At 39.7% G+C, this 21,521-nt stretch overlaps 1 protein-coding gene across 4 annotated transcripts in view; it reads right to left on the bottom strand.

Annotated features, from left to right (window-relative positions):
• Positions 1 to 21,521, bottom strand: part of Pkhd1 (PKHD1 ciliary IPT domain containing fibrocystin/polyductin) — a 466,475-nt gene that overhangs the window by 264,220 nt on the left and 180,734 nt on the right. For all 4 annotated transcript variants that reach the window (XM_028868108.2, XM_037199703.1, XM_037199704.1 and 1 more), the window contains one exon: positions 20,967 to 21,179. In XM_028868108.2, coding sequence (XP_028723941.2) covers positions 20,967 to 21,179 — 213 coding nt within the window. The remainder of the gene's footprint in view (positions 1 to 20,966; positions 21,180 to 21,521) is intronic.

The following is a 21,521-nucleotide window of genomic DNA, read 5'->3' as shown; positions in this document are numbered from 1 at the left end:
TACAGTTTCTGACTTAGTAAGGACATTTCTATCCCAAGAAAATCATCTGTCTCCTAACGTGGTCTCCCTCGTTGTCAGTTCTAACCCTCACAATCTTTCTAGACCCACCCTTCAGAAGGAGGTCACTACCTAACTTTTCCCTGGAGTTTCAGAGAACACTTCAGCTACCTTCTGTTCTCTACCTCTTCCTGCATACTCCTAAGAATAATGCAGAGCATTTGATAGAGCAATTAGTGAGCGTATCTGGGGTTAAGCCTACACAAGCAAAGTGAGTAGTAGGTAAGCCATTGATGTGAGTCATTTCGTATGAAAGAATATGATAGTATGAAGAAGCAAATAAGAAAAACAAGGGTTACAGTCACGGCACAGCATGTGTCGGATCTGGGCTCTTTTCTACCCATATAAACTACACATAGCCACACTGAACCTAAGGACGAACATGAAAAGGCTCTCAGAATCATTTTATATCTGATTGTTCTCTACCTCAGATTCTCTCGGGAGAGCATGCTGAGTTCTTTAGAGTGATTACTGTTGAGCATAAAGCAAGTCTCCTAGACCTCCTGGAGAGTCTAGCTCTGTGTTGTAATTTGTCACATTACCACACCTCTCTTCTGTCTAGTACTTGACACAACTGTAACTTGGCCTTGAATGCTGCAACTACCTGTCTGTCTCACGCACTAAACACAGCAGCAAAAGCAATGTCTATTTTGTTCACTATGACAACACCAAAGCCATTCACAGTGTCTGGCACATAGTAGCTGCTCAGGAAACATATACATGTATATCATACACACACTATATATACATATATATAAAATGATATATACGTGTATATGTTATATATACATATATAAGTATACATATATATTAAAACATAGGGAAGCAAGCACCTCAAAATTTGAATGTCTATGCAATTAAGTTAGACTCTATGCCATCGAAAGGGCATCACTGAGCTTTATTGTGCATTAACGTTCTCTCCCACACCTTAGGGTTTGAGCAGATAGGAGAAATGGAAACCTCCACCCTTGGACACTCATGTCCAGTATTCTCAGGGTAGCTAACACAGCAGGGGTAAGGAGGTGGTACCTCCCAAATTCCTGAACAGAAGACAACAATGACAAAGACAGTCAAAGCAAGAGGAAACTGTCATGAAAGGTGGCTTGTGGTGAACAGAGCAGACAAACTCATTTGCCAGCTTCCCATGCAGTTCATAACAAGTACACCCATATAGCAGATGGAAGTGTGAAAAGAAAACAGCATGTTCTGAGAGCTGAAGGAAATGGGCAATATGAATTTTGTTATCACTAATGAAATACTGACAAGCTGAGCAGATTCAAGGAGACCTGGGAATCCAAGACAGTTCCTAAGCTATATAGCCAGTACCATGTTTGTTAGCACTAAATCATTCTGTAGTTATTACAGGGGATAAACCTTGCCTCCCACATCAGCAGTTGGTAACAGGAATGCAGAGCTACTACTTTGTATGGCATTTATGGATGTCCCCATTCCAAACACAACTGGATGCCAGGTTAGCATTCAACTCACAGTACTTAAAATATCTATATTATATGCAAAGCCCAGTAAACATGTACCTGAGTGAACATACTATATACACTACATAAGAAGCATAAAAATATTACATTTATTGAAGAATTAGAACAATCCTAATCTCTCTCACCTAATGAGCTTCAGCTATCATTTTGACAGAGCCCAGAGTTACATGACAGAGTCTCAGTTGGACAAGTTTTCTTGTCATTGATTGATATGAGAGGGCACAGTCCAATGTACATGGTGCCACCCCAGAGCAGGCAGATCCTAGGCTATATAGGAAAATGGGCTGAGAACAAGTCAGAGGGAGAAAGGCAGTAAGCAGCATTCCTCCATGGTCTCTGTGTCAGTTCCTGCTTCCTGGTTCCTGCCTTGAGTTCGTCACCTGATAAAAGGTGGACTGTGTCCTGAAAGTACAATAAAATAAATCTTTTCTTCACTAAGTTGCTTCTAGTTGTGGTGTTTGTTACAGCCACCAAAAAAAGAAAATTAAGACACTATGTTGAGTGATTTTTTTTTCTTTATGAAGGAAGGGTAAAGATAGCATTATTGTGACTTTCTTCTTAGTTTTGGTATTATTGCTGTTTTAACAGATTGTACAGATAGAAAACCACAACTCCTCCTGGACATGATTACAAGCAATGAGATATCAGTTCTGAATTCTGAACCTGGGACTTCTAAATCGAGGACCAAGGAACTAGATGGCTAACACACTTCACAGCCTCTAAACAGAAAAATACACCAACTGTACAGACTTAGCTTGGGTTCTCTAAATACCATATGCAATACTTTGTAAATGTTATTTGTGTAAAGTAGGTCAGCTGATCCCCCTGGTCTGGAGAGCACTGTACATTTCAAATGTGCACTGTTTTCTTCATTGAACCCCTGAAACCCACAATGGGCAGCTCCTGTACTGTACCACAAATCAAAGATTATGCAAAAATACAGCTTAGAAAGATCAGTGATTTATAAATATGCTTAAATGGCAAAGCCTGTAATTTAATACAATGCTTAACCACATTGGGCTTTCAACGTTGACCTGTTAAGCAACCAACTATTCATTTTCTCCCACTAATGACTTCTCATAATTGTACTTCCTACCAATTATTGTCCAAGCAATTCACTGTCATTCATCTGTAATTATGCAGTCCCGGAGAACCACTTTTACCAAATTGGCATGGGAAGAAAGGAAATTACCTTCGTGGGTTGACACACTTAAAACTCACTAATTGTCCTCTGTTTGTTTTATAGGACTTAAATCTTTATTCTAAGAGAATAGCTGACAAGACTCCAAAAAAGAGATGGGAGAGAGAGAGAGAGAGAGAGAGAGAGAGAGAGAGAGAGAGAGAGAGAGAGAGAGAGAAGGGAGAGAGAGAAGGAGGGAGGGAGGGAAAGAGAGAAGGAGGGAGACAGGCTAGATGATAGATAGGCAAATAGATAGATAGATGATAGATAGATAGATAGATAGATAGATAGATAGATAGATAGATAGATAGATATTACTTGTTAGAACAGTGTTCACACCATCATAGAAATAGAAAAAAAATATAAACTATAAATGTTGTTCTGCATCTTCCCCATAATAAAACAATGAGTGCTTCCTTTCCTTCCTTATTGGTCTGTCATTGGAAAGACAAACATAAAATAGACAGCTCTTTTCCCCAATACTAATTCTCAGTGTAAGAAATATACAAACGAACATCACAGGTGTACCATGCTAAGCTTAAGGTGAAAGGACACCCAGAGTCTACCACTGCACAAACACAGAATACCTCACAAGGAGAAAGGGGCTGGCTGTTCCTGAAAATGTTTCCCAGAAGAGTGACATTATTATGTTGAGTGTTGAAGAATAAGCCAAATTTGTCCAGATGACAAAGTGGGCATCAGACCTTTTTCTTTTCATGTACCATTTCCTTCTGTCCATGAGAATCACTCTATGATGTCTCCCTTAGATTAAGGTAAAACCTGGTAGGGCATGTGCATTTCTGTGGCACAAGTCCACTATGAGCCTTCTGCACTGTTACTGGCTCATCTGCAGTGGTCATGAGGAAGACAGGAAGATGTGCCTGCAAGAAAGAGAAGTGTAAGCCAGAAAAGCCCTCTGAATATACTTACCAGACAGCTGCATCCACAGCTGATCAGTCAACATGTCCAAAATGCACCAAAAGGGAGTGTACATCAGGTCTCTCCCAGCGCCAAAGAGAGCCCTGCTGTTCTTTTACTGCAAGAGTTTGGAATAAAGCTAACCACGATGTGGGGATAATAAAATTAGTTCTGTGTCTCAGAAAGGATCAGAGAAAAGCTGGCTTTGTCTCCGTGCAGTTAGACCTTTGTAGTTTTTCTACTTTGATTCAAAGTGAGCACCCAAAAAGAAACAGCATATAGTGACATCATCAGAAACATCTGGACATTTATACTACCTCCTCTGAAGATTTCATTCACTTCAACCAGCACCATGATTTGGCTACATCCATCACTGGAACATCCTTCAATCCTAGGCACAAATTCTACATGGCTTCTATGGAATGTCTCAAATGTCCTCTTTTATCTGCTGCTCCCAAGCTGTGTCAAACTTTACATGCAGCATTGTTTGGGTAGATAATCATTTTGGTGAGCATCTAAGTGGGTTTATACTGTCAATTAGAATATCAGTGAGGATTAAAAGGAAGAATTTTTAATAACAGTTTATATTTAGAAAAAACAAGCATATCACATACAAATACAGGGTTGAGAAAGGTAATGAAAATAGCTCATAGCATTTTATGACATATTAATTCATGTCTTTCTTACTCCTTTTTATATTCACATGTGAACATAATTGTATGGGGGTTTTTTTTTGCTTTAATTATGCACGTCTTTCCTTTGAAATTTTGTGCTTTCATTAGAAAAGAATTTATTACAATATGGCTTCAGCATTGGACTGCTACATAGAAGTACACACAACCCTCACTTCCTTCTTCTCTGTTTTGTGAACTCATCTGTCCGGTAAGATAGTGATCTCTTGATCAAAGACTGTACCTTTTCTTGCAGTTGTGTGTGAGTGTGTTCAGGTTGAGCTGGCTATAGACTGCCTTCTCTCTCACATCTTGTTTTTCATGTCTAACTCTTTATATTAACCTGTGAGTAACCCCCTCTCTACCCTCTTCTCTGGGCACAGGCTGATGACTGATACTCTGTTATGCTCCTTATTTTTCAGCTTTGGGACCAGTTTCTCCTGTTTTACTTGTACACCTACCGTCTTCAAGACAGTTCTAAGTTATGGGGCAGAGAGACAAAAGGGAAGAGCAATTAGAGTCAGAGGACCTGTGCTGGGTAGAGCGCAGGCAGGATTTGGCACTCATGCTACTGCTGTTTTAGGGTGAGGCATCTTCCATTAGATTAACTTAGAAATGGGATAAGGTCCTCTAACTGCCTCAGATACTTTCTTTTCACTGTTTGTTTATGAAGGAGTAATCTGGTTTGGAGGACCAGACCTGGGGAAATGGTTTTCAGAAGAAAAAGGGAAATATGGTTACTTTCTGCTAAAATTTCTCAAACATAGCCAACTGGATACATAGTCTGAAGAAGACGACTTCTCATCAGAGCAAAGAGGTGCAGCATGGGAGCAAAAGATCACAAGTGCCATCTAACAAGCCAGACTCTCATTGGCCATGGTTTCCAGGTCATGTATACCCAACGAGATATCAAAGTCAAACTCCTTCAGATCTATTTTCTTCAACATTCAACATGTCTCTAACAAGATATCATTCTTAACACTGTCCAAGGCACTGGCAACCCATCCACCACTGGCCATTTGAAAATGAAGCCCACCTTAATCCTGTCATCGAAGAGCCTTCAGACTTACAGTTCTTGGTCGCTCAAGCGTACCATCTAAAAGACTAAGTTATTCCTCAGCCCCCAAGCTCAACTGGTGGAAGAAGTACATCAAGGATACATCAGTGCTTATTGCTTAGTGAACTGATCGTGGTCATAGGTGAGGTTACCAAGGTGCCTCTGTGGGTTATAATAATGCTAGCGCTGGATCATGTGCAAAGTGTCATGGCTGAAACTACTACAGACCCCACCACTGCTGCCACTGATCCAAAAGCCAAAGCTGGTGGGCACTGATGCCCCTGATGTCTGGGTCACCACAAATCTTGTGACAAAGATGAGGGAGGCAAGTGCTCATTGAGGAGCCAACCTTGAAGATCTACAGAATAGCATTAAGAGTTGAGGCTTTTTTCCCCCAAATTCTCTTTATATATAGTGGGAAAACAATTTTCCTTTGCAGTAATGGGGCTTAAACCTAGGGCCTTAAATATGCAAGGCAAGAGCTATAGCCCAACCCTGGGAACACAGTTTTTATCTTGTAGCTTAAAAAAGAAAAAAAAAAACAGAATGCTGAAAATAATTTCACATCATTACGTCATTGCTCCACTTTAGAAATTCTGAGAAGAAAATCTAGTTCCCTGGCTTTTATAGCTTCCAACGGTTGTGTGAAGTATTTGACTTATAGCTCATTTGTCCATATTTAAAACACATCACTCATATCCACTCCCATCATCATTTCCCCTTCTCCAACTTTTCTCCTGTAGCCTTCTTAAAATCACCATGATGATTACATGAATTCTACCTGGGTAATTCAGAATCGCCCCATTTCAAGATCTTCAATTTCATCACATCTGCCAAGTCTCCCTACTCATTTTACTCCTTCTGAGACAAGGCCAAATTTTGCAGCCCACATAGCTTCAAACCTGGGAACTTCCTGCCTTACCCTCCCAAATGCTGAGATTTCAAGTGTGTGCCACCGTATCCATCTTCGCAAGGCTCCTTTTACCAAATAAAGCAATACTCATGAGTTCTGACAATTGAAACATAAACACAATTCAGGTTTACATTCAGATTATTATAATTACTTTGGTGAATAGTGTTCAGAAAACTACTAGCCGTTGGATGAAAATAGGTAACAGGTGAACAAACAGTATTAGCTAATTCTAGATTAATTAAAGCCGAGGTCAGCAACCTTTTCATGAAAAGAGCTGGGTGCTAAAGGGTCTAGTGTCTACAAACAATGTTGTCTCTAGCATAACTACTCAGTTTTGCTACAGACATACAAAGCCACCATAGATAAAAATCTCAACAGACAAGGGTCACTGTGCTTCAACAAAATTGTTCTAAAAAAAAAAAAAGCAAACAATGGACCAGATTTGACCATAGGCTAGAGCTTTCCAAACCTATTTAAATACACAATATGGAAAGAAAATAATTTAAAACAAGGAAAAGATCTGAGAACCTAGTATGTAAATGTCTACATTGTTTCTTCTATATGAAAGATTTTCTAAACACAATACCTAAGGCAGGAATTATGCAGAAAATATCTTTAGACTTGTTATTATAAAAAACATTAAAGTCCCATAAAAAATACTGAAGACTAAATAACAAATTGGAGGAAAAACCGGGAACAGACTCTTCCTGTCTTTGTCAAGAGTATTACATAGGGAGATGTAGGAATAATGCTCCACTTGGGATCCCAAAATATCGTAAAAGGATTAAACTGAGAAGATGGTTCCAGAACCCAGAAGGCTTACCCTCTGTGTGGTTTTCTAGCACAGGTAAATGACCAGCTACATGTACAAAAAGCAGAAAAACCCTTGTGTGCCTCTTCTGTCCATGAAGAAGATAGAATGAACTTTAGTTACCTCTCCTTCCAGGCCCAAGTTTCACCATTTCTACAATGAAAGAAATAGTCATAATCCCAGCCTTTCGTGCTTCACAGAGCTCCGAGAGATAGATGAGAGGAAAGGGTGTGAATCAGCTTTGAAAACTATAAAGTGCCAAGATAGAAGGAAAATCCAATTTCAACAAATGCTGACTATAATACCCAATTCCTCCTACTCCATGACCAGGCTATTAACAGTTGTGCTTTGATGATGCAATTGGAAGAATGCCGTTTGAAAAGGAGGTTCTGCCTTTGTAGATTCTCATCTCCTTAACTAGCCTGAGTCCCTTTTGATACTTAAAAACGTAAAAGCATACCGATATTAACCAGCCAATAAACTAAAAGAAAACTCTCCTGGAGAATGATGATGGCCGAAGCTATGGGCGGCTTCTAAGTCAGACAGTGCATGATAGTGAGAGGAGACATTTTGGACTTTATCATGGGAACAATAAGAAGCTATGAAGAGTTTCAAATATCAACATGATTAAAAATGCAACAAATTATGTTTTTAAAAGTTTGCCTTGGTGCAAGGGCAGAGAATGAACTGGAGAGGTCATAAGAACAGCAACTAAAAGCTATATTAGCACCAAAATAAACTAAGGTGATAACAATAGAAGTGTACAGAACACAAATTCACAAGTTGTTCAACAATAAACAATCACTTAGTAAAGGGCAAAATGATAACAAAAGAGGTATTTGAATGGCAATCAGAATTGTGGCTGACAGAAAAAAATTAATAATAACTGTATCCATCTTGGATTAGTAATGAAGCAATTTCATCAGATCAAAGTGCAACTATATAACAAGAATAAAAATTGAATAGTAAGTTGCTTGATTCCTGCTAACTTAAGCAGTATTTTGTGTCTTATTGGCCTTGTCTCATGCAATATTATCATAAAAAATATTTTGGCATCAATTCTACACATGGAAGCTGAAACACTTAGGAGGTGACTTTTTGAGTTCCATCATCTAAGTAATGATAGAGATGGGATGTGAGCCCATAAAGTCTTATAGAGTTCAAGTTTGATCACTGAAAATGACTAAGTACTCAATGGCTAAGCAAAGTAAAGTTCATTGGGAAAAAGGAGTCATTCTGCCATATACTAGAGGAAGACATTTGGTGTCTTCCTAGATTACATATCTATAATATGATAAAAAGCCATTTGTCAAAAGTAGGATGTAATGATATATTGTTTATAATCTAAGAAATAAAACTTGCCTGAAGAACAGAGGACAGAGCCACCCATAGAGTTAACAATATAGATCAGGCAGTGGTGGCACACACCTTTAATCCTAGCACTCAGGAAGCAGAGGTAGAGATCTGTCTGGATTTCTGTGAGTTCAAGGCCATACTGTGCTACATGAGATTAATCCAGTCTAAAGGAGAAACAGAGCCAGGTAGTGGTAGCACACACTTTTAATCCCAGCATTTGGGATTACACACCTTTAATCCCAGGACTAGGAAGGTTCAGACAGGAAGTGATATGGCTAGTCAGAGAAAGGAATATAAGGCAGGAGGAGCCAGGAACACTCTTTCAGGCTGTGAAATTGGTGAGGTAAGAGGTTGTGGCTGCGGCTTGCTTCTCTGATCTTTCAGCTTTCACCCTGATATCTGGCTCCAGGTTTTTATTAAGACCAGTTAGGATTCGTGCAACAGTTGGGTGGGTACAAATTGATGACTGTAATGTATAACTTTATGTTTTAACTTGTTTGGACTGCAGAGTATCCAGTCATCAGCTAAATACTATTCTGGATGTGTCTGTAAAGGTATTTTCTAGATAAGATTAAAATTGAAACTGGGAAATTCAGTAAAATTAATTGCCTTCCACAGTGTGAGGGAATTAAGATCCAGGGAACTCCGTTTGGATACTTAGATACAGACACTGGTTATATCGATCTGGTCTTCAGACTCAGAATGAATTCTCAGCACTAGGCTCACTCGGCTGCCATCTTTTCAGATGTAACTTAAGCCATTAGTTCTCTTGATGTCCACGGTCTTTTGAATGAGGAATTGCACACAGCTGTTCTTCTTGGTCTCCAGTTTGTTGATGGTTGACCATGGGACTTTTCAATCTCTGTAGTGAAATGACTTAGTTTCCCAAGAAAACTGATTACCACAGTTGATTACTAATCCATGAGGAATATTATAAAAAGAATAAGTTTAGAAAAAGTTTAGAAATATAGGAAAAGTTCAAGTACTGTTTTTATTGCTTTCGTCTATGAATAATTAAATTTTCAGAGGGAAGTAGCTCAGAGGTAAACATGCATATATATATTTCTAATTTGACAACTGCCTTCCCAATTTGCCTTCCCTGGAATCTGAATATCCTCCCACATAACTGATATCTATAACATAACAATAACTCTGCTTGCAATATAAAATAAGGATGTCCTTGTCATTAGCTGAGTGACAGTCATGGCTCTCCTCCCCTTCCCCATCCCTCAATTACACAAAGAGATGTAGTATGGCCATTGACTAGGTAATTCTTGGCACAGTCCCAGGTAAAGGAGGAGTCATGAGACTAAATTAAGGATTCATCTTTCTATTCTCTCATCCTCACTGGGATAGGGGAGGGTTCTGGAAATAGCTCCCTAGAACCTTCTTTCTAAAACAGAGAGGTACCTGGACCAGCTCTCTCTTGAGCCCAAGGGTGAACTTGCTCTATGCCCTTCTTGGCTGGGCTGACCTTCCTGCAAGCAATGAAGTTTCCAGATCTGCAAGCAATGAAGTCTCCAGATCTGCAAGCAATGAAGTCTCCAGATCTGTGAGCAGCCTTAAAGATAAGGAAGAAAAGAACACTCCTATGTTCACAGCTCAGACACAAATAATTCATCTCATGGCATTTCATTGCTCCATGACAATTCTCTTCTTGAATTAGAACCAAATCTTTTTAAAATCATTTTGTATTTTATTTTTGATAATGGTTTTTGATACAATTTACTTGGCATATCTCTTTTCTCCATAATATTCAGACCATATTTTAAAAAATCAAGAGTTTATTATGATACAATCAGAGTAGTTAGTCAGCAATGTTTGCACAGCAAGAGTAATGTCAGCTAAATTAGTATGCCAATATGCAATATACTTTTTATGTTACTAAATGCTTTTGTAAGAGAAGATATACCCATAAAGTGTCAAGTGTTTCCTACCAAAACAAGACCTGAACATGGTCAATGAAAACAAGCCCAGACTAAGAACTACAGACAATTGTGGAATACTGAAAGCTGGAGAAATAGTCTTCCTCAGGGAAGACCACACCGATTGGTTATACAATATCAAGTGGTGAGCCTTGAAAACAAATAAATATACAAGTGACATTATAGGAACTAAGTGAATTGTATTTCTATATTTAGATCTTCGTGCTTACAACAATTAGAGAAAAAGAGGCAATAAATTTCAGAACTAAGGAGGGGTATATAGGAGGGGTCCAAGGGAGAAAGGAAAGGGAAAAATAACATATATTGATTTTTAAGAATAAGTATATAAAATTATAATCCAGTCCTGACGCTCGGTGTTGATGGATGCTTTTTTGGTCACTGCCTCCTATGTAAATATTTGTACAGAAGAGCGTCAGGTCAGGTCAGGACTCAGGTGCTCTGGGACCCTCTGCCTGAAATTACTTAAAAATCAACCTTTTCCTTTTACTGCCACTTGAAATACATAATCAAATCTTTTAAACATCACGGTATATTTTAAACCTGACTTTTCTTTTCTTTGTGTTGATGGTTTTAGTTTTGCCTAGTGAAGCTGCTGAAATTTTTCTCAGCCAAATTAGACAAGTTTTAAATATATTACTATAGGCACTATAGCTAAATCCTTTTGCAATTCTAAATGAGTAAAAATAGTAAAAAAAAAAAAAAATTTCAATACTTAGAAGGTGGGTGAGCTATTTTTACTGTACTTTATCTTCAATAGTAGAAAAAAAAACACCTCTTATTTATAAACCCATCTTTTCTCAATCTCAGGGCATGTAGTTCTGGAAGACTTTCCATACCATTGTTCCAACAAGGACTCACTTGAGACTGAGAGTAACATCTCCTTTGTCACAGACAATAATCCAAGCAGCCCATGATTCAAATGCAGCCAAAGTCACTTCTAAACCTTTTGCTCAGGCTTCCCATTAAGCTGTTCATGAAACAAATATTTACCGAAGTCCGTTAAGAGTGTTAGCTGTATTCTTAGGATATTTACCAAAGTCCATTATGAGTGTTAGCTGTATTCTTGGAACATTTACCAAAGTCCATTATGAATGTTAGCTGTATTCTTGGCAATAGGAATTTGTCATAAACAGAAACAATAACAAAATATAATGAAACACACCTGTCCCCATGATGTACATATATTCCTGGCAGGAGCAAAGGAATAAATAAAACAACAATAAAAAATAAGTCCTGTGTGATATATTTATCAGACTAGATTAAAAGCTAAGGGCAGGCAACAGAGTGATGTGTAATGGTACTGTTGGGACAAAGGAGATTGCTCAAGGGTCAAACAGCCATTAGGAAAGAGGTGATGTCTTCTTCTGGAGTCACAGGATCCCTGTTTCTGCCTCTTTCGGGATAGAGTGTAACTGTAAATGAAGCCAGTTTAAGGGGAAGCCCAACCCAGCACTGCAGAGAAGCAGTCTTAATGACAGCATTAGAGCACCTGGATACAGTTTCCTCCGTTAGATGAGGCAGTGAATGCCCTTATTTTTCGTTTGAATTGGGTTTTTTGTCACTTTCAACCAAGAAAGACCTGACTAATGACAACACTTTCAAGTATATATAGAAACCTGAAGTGCCGTACAATGTGTTTCTAAGTGGGGTTCCCACTGTACTTGGGTTATTGAAAAGCTAACTCTCATTTCCAATTAGCAATATACATTTACGCACAAACACTTAAAATCAAAAGACCTTAAAAACACGTTCACTTAAATAAGTTCCTGCAAGTGTGATCTCTACTATCAAACTAGGGAAGCCTTTCATATGCACTGGCCCAAGGTCACTCTTGTCTTGTCAACAAACTACAGAGGATGTGTTTTTGCCACTGCATAAAACCATTGTACATGGGACCTTTTAAAAGTACTATTAGACAGAGCAGAGAGGAATTTCCATCTTATTTTTTGTTAGTGATATTGATCATGTTTTCAAAGTCATATGGCACAGTATTTATCTGCCCTGAAAGGAGACTGACTAGTCACATGCCTGGTTTCCCATGTTGAGGGGGGGACTCCACCACACTCAATTCTCTTAAGCATAGAACTGTGATCCATCACAGCATTCCACCCGACTATAACTCCAAGGCTGTACTCAAGCTGGTCAGTTAGGAAACAGCAAGGATTAGCTGCACACAGCAGTATCCAGTTACTTCGGAAGTCTGAGGCAAGAAGGTCACAAAGTTGAGGCCAGCCCAGGTGTCATAGTTAGGGCTTGATTGCTGTGAAGAGACACCATGACCACAGCAACTCTTATAAAGGAAACTATTTAATTGGGGCTGAGTTACAGCTTCAGATGTTTAGTCCATTATCATCATGGCCAGAAGCATGGCAGCATGCAGGCAGACATGGGCGAAGGAGCTGAGAGTTCTACATCTGGATAGGCAGGCAGCAGGAATCAATGGTGAGCAACACTAGGCGTGGCTTGAGCTTCTGAGACCTCCAAGCCAACGCTACTCCAATAAGACCACAATTCATAATAGTGCCACTCCCTATGGACCTATGGGGGCCATTTTTATTCAAACCACCACATCAGGTTATACATCAAGTTTAAGACCAACCTTGGCAACTTAGTCGATCTCTGTCACAAAACTAAAATGAAAAGGACAAAGGATTCAGTTCAGTGACAATGTTCTTGCCTAACATGCATAGTTCCTAGGTTCAGTACATAGTACAAGAAGAAAAATGATTACAGGGAGCAATGGTTTACACTTGAATTTCCCCTATCTTCCATTCTTTCTTCTCTCTAAATTGCTTCCAAGCCCTAACTAAAACAAAACAAAATACAAGGGGAAGGACATTGGTTCTCCCCTTCAAACCATTTACAATCTTCTTGACTTTTCAAACAAGTAGTTGAGAAGAATTTCTACTCCAATAGAACCTGCTAGAAGGAGCTAAATAGAACATACAGATAACAAGTGCTAGATGTTATTTGGAAACCATAAAATTTTAGAGAGTAGACGTTTTCTTAGAACCTATTAAAAGGATATTAATCTAACTTGTAGCCATTCCTGGAGAAGCCAGTGTGCCAGGTGGCACCATGCCAGAAACAGTAAACTCAAAAAGAATCCTTAGGAATCAGGCCTGGTAAGCTGGCCATGGACTTCGGATCTCATTCCTGTGTAGAAGGTGGTGTGAGGTTCTTTCTTCCAAATAAACAAAGTAGCCTTCTGAAATATAACTGGTAAGCTGCCTGAAAGACCTAAAGACGAGCTCCTCCATCCTAGATTTGCCATCTAGACGTGCACAATAATTGATGAGTTGCTCATGCCTCTCAGGGAAGGAAATAGAAAAGATATGTGGAGAGCAGAGAAAGTGAAGATGAGTAGAAATGTTTAGGATGGAAGGATTTGTAAACATCATCTAGATCTGACTGTTTCTCAACCTGTGGGTCACAACCCCTTTGGAGGTCAAACAACCCTTTCACAGGGTCACACATCCACATCAGATATTTACATTCCAATTCATAACAGTAGCAAAATTACAGTTATTAAGTAGCAAAGAAAATAATTTTATGGTTGGGAGTCACCACAACATGAGAAATTGTATTAACAGGTCAGAGCAGTAGGAAAGTTGAGAACCACTGTTCTAGATCAAGTGAATTCTGAAGGGGAAGGTTTGGTTGAGTCAACTTTCCCTATGGTATCCAAGACCAACACTAATGTGGGAACTAGAGATTGCATACCCAAGTGAGGTTTCTAAACTGGGGAATGGTCCAAGAGAGTGCCCAACAACAAGGGAATTCAGTAAAAAGCCTGATCAATGTCTTACCTCCTCCACCAGCCCAGCATCAATAGAATGTAAAGTGAAGACAGGAGAGGAAATGCAACTGTGGCCCATGTTTCTACCACTCTGAGTGCCTCGAGCTAGAGGCCTGAAGAAAGAGAAAGGGTATATGAAATGGATAGGAGACTGGAGACTTATAACTGGACAAATGAGCACTGACTTTTTAAAAGTGGGCAATCGACTGGACAGTTTTGTTAAAGTACAAGACAAAAAGTGGCACATCAGAATATGAATAAAGATAGCAATCAGAAGGAAAAATAAATTGTTCTGGCCAGAATGTTTTCATCTCCCAGATAGCCCTAAATCGGATCTCTTCCATTCTGGAGGTTTATACACCAGAGAGGCTGAGGCTCATTTATATGGTGGTAAATGCTAGAGAAGGTAGAAAGCTTCTTAAATAGAGAAGTGAGGAAAGCTAACATCCCAGGAGCAGGAAGTGAGGAGGAGGAGGGGGGAAGAGGGGAGAGAAGGAATGGAAAACCTATAACATATACTAGAAAATTAGATTCCATAAGGCCCTTCCAAGAAATAGAACCTTACCATTCTTTCAGGGGGACTTAACGGTTCAAATTTTGGATTAAATTAAAACAAAAGATTTTAGTAGTGTCATATGTGTTTATACAAATGAACCATACAAATCCTCTGTGTTTTAAGGGTTATATTATAAACTCAATGGCATTTTTGCTTTCATGATCCTATTGTGTTTTTCTGGCCAATGTGGCCCAAATGTACCATCCTTGAATTTTTCTGCCTCTACATTTTTCGGCACCTGAAGCCTTGAGATTTCAAAAATGAACAAATACATCAAAAAAACCCAAGTTTTAGTTTAATCTATGTAGAAGACATCCATGGATTTGTTTGCTCAGTAATAGAATCCTTTCAAGGACTGACTATAACCCTTGCTTTTGCTGATCAGAGTCCCAAAATATCACTGCACACAAACATGCCCTTGCACACACACACACACACACACACACACACACACACACACACACACACACAAATATACCCCATATACCCACACTGCCCTAGCCTCCATGATTAAGGCAAAATGACATCTTATCACATGGCCCTACTTTCTTGGTCTTGAGGAGTGCTACAGGAGTGAGCAGTGAAATGGTGGCATGAGCTGAGCCAATTAGAGTCTTGATCTCCTGGTTACCATACATGATACTAAGATGTCTAGAGCATATGAGCATTTCCCTTTTTTTTCTTTTTTTTTTCTTTTTTTTTTATGAACACATAACTCCTCCTTTCTTCAGCAATAGAAAATAGAAGTCTATGAAAAACTAGGAATACCAAAGAAATGAAGCAAGACAATGACAAGGAGCAGGAGAGAGAGGGGCCAATTCATACCTGAGGAGGTGAGCATGGGCCTGGGTCCTGCTGGCATTGAGGGCACTGGAGGCACTCTTGCTCATGGCCAGTTTCTTCCCTGCCCAATCTTCAGTTTAATTACAGGAAGACATAAATCCTTTTCCATCTAAAGTTATTTACACTGGGATTCTGTGGTGTTTCTCTTTTTAACCAAGCAGTTTGAGATTAATAAAGCCACACACAAAAAAAAACTACCATGCCATTGCAATAGTTTATATTCCAGCCCAAGGGAATGAAATATAGAAAAAAAATATTAAAAGATGGACAAAAGCAGAGGGTAGGAGTGTTGGATGGCAAAGAGACGGGATGAGAAATGATGGATCAGATGGGACTGAGAATAACGATGTTAAAATACATCGTTGATTTAAAAATAGAAAAGAAAAATAGAATAAATTTTAAAAAATTAAACTGGTACTAGGAAAGACTGTGCTACACCAAAGACCAGACTTCATAGAAAGCACATTCCAGCAGAACAGCTTGGAAGAGATAAGGAGTCATGCAGAGTGAGGGCCCAAAAGGTCCACACTCCACAATTAAAAGAATGCCTAACAGAGCTGCTTAAAGTCTTTGAATTCTTATTTATTATATACTTATGACTCAGAGGATGTTCACATGCCATGCAGCATGCCGGGAAGTCAGGGACAACTTTGTGGGGTGGGTTCTCTCCTCGAACCTTTGCATAAGTTCCAGAGACAGGACTCTGGTTGCCAGGCTTGAGTGGGCATGCTTCACCGGCCCCTTAATGGAGCTTTTAATCACAACTTTTACAGCGAAACTCTTTTTCTTTCTAATGAAATATCACTTTGAACAGGTAGTGAAGATAAAGGCACTGAATTGATTCCTTGAGCTGCTTAAGCTTTGTTACTTGACCTCAAATATTCCCCTGTTTATGGAGCCCCTGGGGGCTCTCTTAGGAAATGTGGTTTTTGTGGAACTCAGTATGAAAATCACTGACCGGGAACACACGGCTATGCGCTGCTCCGTGAGCACTACACTGTGCTTAAGGATAGCATTCCCCTCCTTAGCAACCACAACAACAGTGTGCTGCATGGGATGTGTCCAAACCTTGGAACCGAAATACAGATTTCTGGAAACTCTACAAGGAAAGTGAGTGATTCATATAAATACCCCCCCTTTTTTTTATTCCTAGGGAAGCATTACACTCATAATAGTTTCACTAGTATTTTCCTCAATCGTGCGCCACATAGTAGTTTTTCTCAGAAATCACCATTTTTATGTAACGCCTCTATCTCATTATTCCTAGAAAAGGGCAGAGGTGGAAGTCCAGTCAAGGCTGTAAAACTACTTTTCTTCTAAGAAACTGTCAGCCAAATTTCTCAGGGAGGAAGTAGAAATGAAATGAGAGACATTGATAAATTTCCCTGCTGAACAATCAATAAAATCCTCTCTGGCCTGCTCAGCCCCCCACTGTGGAGGCAAGAGCCGTAATTACATTGTCAAAAATTCAAGTTGCCCAGGCTGACACGACCTCTTTGAAAAGTGACAAGTGATTGGCACTCAGTTTGGGCGGCGAAACCGCACTGGCAGAGTGTGGCCAAAGCAAAAGGCGAGAGTAGATTTTCTTTCTTGACTCCAAATGCTCAAGCCGCAGACTTCCAGCCCTGGACCCTTTGGTCATATTAACATATCGGAGTGAGCCGGTGACAGTTACTAAACCATCAGCACCCCCTTCCTGCATACCTTGCCTTGATTCATTCTCAAACACACAGGAAAGGAGACTGCCGTGTGCGTGTGTGTGTGTGTGTGTGTGTGTGTGTGTGTGTGTGTGTGTGTGTGAATGCCAAAGTCTGTCGTTTTCCTGCATCAGAACAAAGCCATGAAATGGGCTTCCAACCCCAGCGTTCCTGTGATCGCCGAACAGCAAAGCCTGTTTGCCTAGCAAGTTTAATCTGTGGTGAAAATCAGCTGGAGCAGAAGGGTTACAAAGGGCAGTAATGAAGAATAAGCCAGGAGGGAAGCGCTGGGGAGACTGATATGATTGACACGCTGACCCAGTTGTATGATTCCATATGACCTATGCTAGAGTTAAATTAGAATCCATCAATCCCCTCAATCCTAGATGCTAGGAATCAAGTCTGCAAAGGACTCCATTTGCTGGACAGTGTCCGCCTTCTGGCTACATGCAATTGTTTTCTGTGACTTCATTGTAACCACACCTAGGAGTGGTGATTGTCCTGCGCTGGAAAGCAACTGTACCACAAGAGATTAAAATCTAAAGGTGTCCCCTGGGTGGTGGGAATGGAACAGAAGGTGCCTGGGAGTATTGTTGCCTCATGAGCTCCAAGGCTAAATCTTCTCTGGCTGATGAAAAAGGATATTAATTAATAAGATGAGAAAATGGAAGGCAGAGTGGGCCACATGCCACATGTTCAATTAGAAATTGCTGTCCCCTCAACATTTCCTAATATGAGCTACCTGGCACTGTATCCCCTGTAGGTATGGAAAAAGAACGAGAAGTATAAGCAGAATATGAAGAAAGCAGTAGAATGAACACTGTGAGTTGTCTGTCCACTGCTCTAACCCCCCTTGTAAGTAGTATAGGATGATGACCATGTTTACTGGTTTTATAGAAATTAACTTGTTCAAAATCACAACTGAAACCCAACATATCTAAGCCAGTTTCTAATTCCACAATGTTCAGTGTACCAGCGAATCTCCCAGGTCAGTCACTGATTCAATGCACATGAAGTTCCTTCTGATAAGCATATTCCTCCTCAACCCTGTGACCAACTGCATCAGAGTCAGAAAGCTAGACTTCAAAACTCTCCCTGGATTAGTCCTATGAGATTCGCCAAAGCTGGTTAATCTCCTCACTCCATCTTTCCTGGAACACTGAGTGGATGTCACCTCATTAGGGACTTTCTGCGCAGAAGGCAGTGAATCAAGCTGCTCACTTTTTGGATCTTTGACAGCAAAAGAAAATTAGTTTGTTTCTAATGCACCCACCTTTGCCCTGGGAAAAAAAGGTCAGTAAAATTACATAATGATTTTAACCATGATACCCCACCATGCCTCAAGAAGAATCTACTCCAGACCTCAGGTGGTGAGAGATGGAGAAAGAGGATTGAAGAAGGACACATGTGACTGTGATGCTCTGATGGATGGGAGAGGAAAGGATACCTTCTTACCCAGCTGCCCAAGCTTTTTTCTCATGGACTATTTATTTCAGATGAATGAGGTACAGAATTATCATATCAGAGGAAGCATAGATTGGATTTTGCCATGTCCCATGCTCAGAGTCTGCATTCTGGGTGAGGTTCTGGACATGTATTGTGGGAAGGGCTTTGAGGATGATTAAAATGTTGATAAAAGGTCTGAAAATATAAGAGAGGTGAGAGAAGATGAGCAGGAGGAGGAAGGGGAACAAACATAAAGGAAATACAAAAGTAGACAAGAGGAGAAAACAAAATAAAAAAGAGAAACGGAGAAAAGTCCCGCCTCATTGTGATCCAAGAGTATCACATAGACACACTAGGAATATTCCTCTTAATTCACAAAATTTTGAAACATATTATTATTACTAACAGTATTTACTCAGCTGTGACTGTGCCATATTGAACATAGGCAATGTCATTGTAGATTTTCTTTAATTTGACATTTCCTTATTTATAAAGGCTTAGGAGTCCATGGAACTTTTAAAATACAGGCACATAGGGTATAGCATGTCTTCATTGAGCATTTACACATGAACACGGAAGTTCAAATCAAAGAGGGAAAATACACGGAACAAGTTCTCATTTTCCTCATTTCAATTCCAGTTTTTAGAGGCGTCAAGCCAGGAGCACTGCAGGTGGCCTAAGTGGCCAGCGGACGAAACACTTGGGGACCACAGCTAATGTGTGGAAAGGCAGAAGATAGGCATGGATCTTAGGGGACAGATCTGGTAGTAAAAACCAGTGGGACAGGAATTCCGACTTCCCATCCAGGAAAGCTATTGGTATTTAAAATGACAAAGTTTGATACTCAGTTTCTCAAGCACTTGGCTGGCCCAGGGCCAACAACACTGAGGAACAGTGTTGGTTTCCTCTTAGAGTGAGATGGAAAAGAAGCCACGGAGCAGTTTGAGTGTGTGCAGACAATGATTATTACACGGTTTGTAACAAAACCAGGACAGAGGACGATATCAGATTCTTCAACCCATATCTAAAACAATTTTTCTATTACAACTAGGTTTCATTTTGTCATGTCAATATAAAAATGCTGATGTTGATGATGTCAGGCCTCTTAAGATCAGGCTACTACCTGGGGTCCACATTCTAGGGTTGTTTCATTCTGTTTGGTTTTGTTTGGGGTGCTAAAATCCTAGGTCTTACCCATGTTATGCAAATACCATATCACTGAGTTACCTCCCCAGCCCTGGAGCCCACACTTTTGTTCTGGATTTGACCAAGGCCAGACAACAAATATATATACAATTATCTGCGGAAACACTCATTTAATTCTTACATTTTTCCAGTTGATATCAATATCATACACATTTAGGAATTGCTTATATCTTAAGGGAAGAAACAGCCAGTTTGCAAAATGAAATGAGGTGATCAGAAAGCAAGAAAACTTGAAGGAGAAATTGTTTTTTCCTAGGAAGCCGTGAACACCGGGCACATCTGTAAGGGAATTTTAAGTACATCTGTAATTGAACTCTTCATGGGTATTGATGAGTGAAAGGGAGAGGAGAACAATCGCAAAGTGGAGTTGTCTTTACTTGGTCTGTGATGCCAGGATATTAGCTGCTGAGAAATACTAGTTTCCTCTAAATAATTGTCGGTCGGTTTTCACTGAGTCAAATAATGATTACCAATGTCAGTCTCAATGGCTTGCTTCAAAAAAGGCTTTACTCTTCATGGACATATGCAACTGTAATCATCACCTCTAGCCTATGTTGTTTTTATACAGGGTTCCAAGCTGATAGAATTGCCCATACCTAGCACAGGCTATTCTCAAGTGGAAGACAGGAGACAAATGAATAAAGAATCACAATAGCTTTTAAAACCTCTACTTGCCCATGAAGTACATTATTTTTGCTCCCATATTTATCAAACCAGAGGATGTCTTTGGCTAAGCTCACCCTCAGTGGGACAGGGAATATGGCTAAGAAAGATGTTGAAAGCCATCTGATGGTGAGTGTAGGTATCCAGTCCCCTTGCAGGACCATAGCATAGTCTGCCACAGATAATAATAATTAGATATGTCATTTAAGGACATAGTGTTATGCAATAACTGACCTTCTGCCTCAACAACTAATAACTAGACTTTTTAAATAATTTATTGATGATCATTGTCCACATATTTGCTAGAAACAGCCCCATTTCAGTTTCCTTTGTGAGTTTTCTGCTCCTTACCATGCAGGGAAAGAGTTCCATTCCTCACAGCCAGGAACTTCACTCCATAGGGAAAGAAGGGAGTAGAGTAGGAACTTCCGTAGAGTTTGAGCCGAGCTTTGCCTTGGAAAGGCTTGTCTTCAGATCCGATATGGAGCTCTCCACCATCTGTAATAAGGATGGAGTGGGCTCTGAGCTCGATGGGTCCTGGCTCCATGAAAATCAACTTGCCACCTGGTAAACAAAGAGCAAGCTGTCAGTCTTCAAGAGAATGAGGCTCACCCTGTTTTCCAACATGTGATGAAATTGCTTTTGTTTATGCACTTCTGGAAGTTGGACTTGATATATATTAAACTCTGTTCTACAAGCACCATAAGATAGGTCAGACACGCAGGGATAGAAACATTATATCTTTAAGCGGGTTCTCATAAGATATTTCTGTTTCCTATAGCTTTGATAATAAATTTCTATGCAACAATCTAAATATCCAGCAATTTAGAATTGGCTAAGTAAACGGTTGAGGGGTTCACTAACCTTACAGGCTATTATAGATTAAACTTGATTATAATATTAAGT

The sequence above is a fragment of the Peromyscus leucopus genome, chromosome 16_21 (assembly GCF_004664715.2).
Source record: "Peromyscus leucopus breed LL Stock chromosome 16_21, UCI_PerLeu_2.1, whole genome shotgun sequence".
NCBI classification, from domain to species: Eukaryota; Metazoa; Chordata; class Mammalia; order Rodentia; family Cricetidae; genus Peromyscus; species Peromyscus leucopus.
Note: the sequence above shows the minus strand (reverse complement) of the source record. Positions and strands in the feature narration are given on the sequence as shown.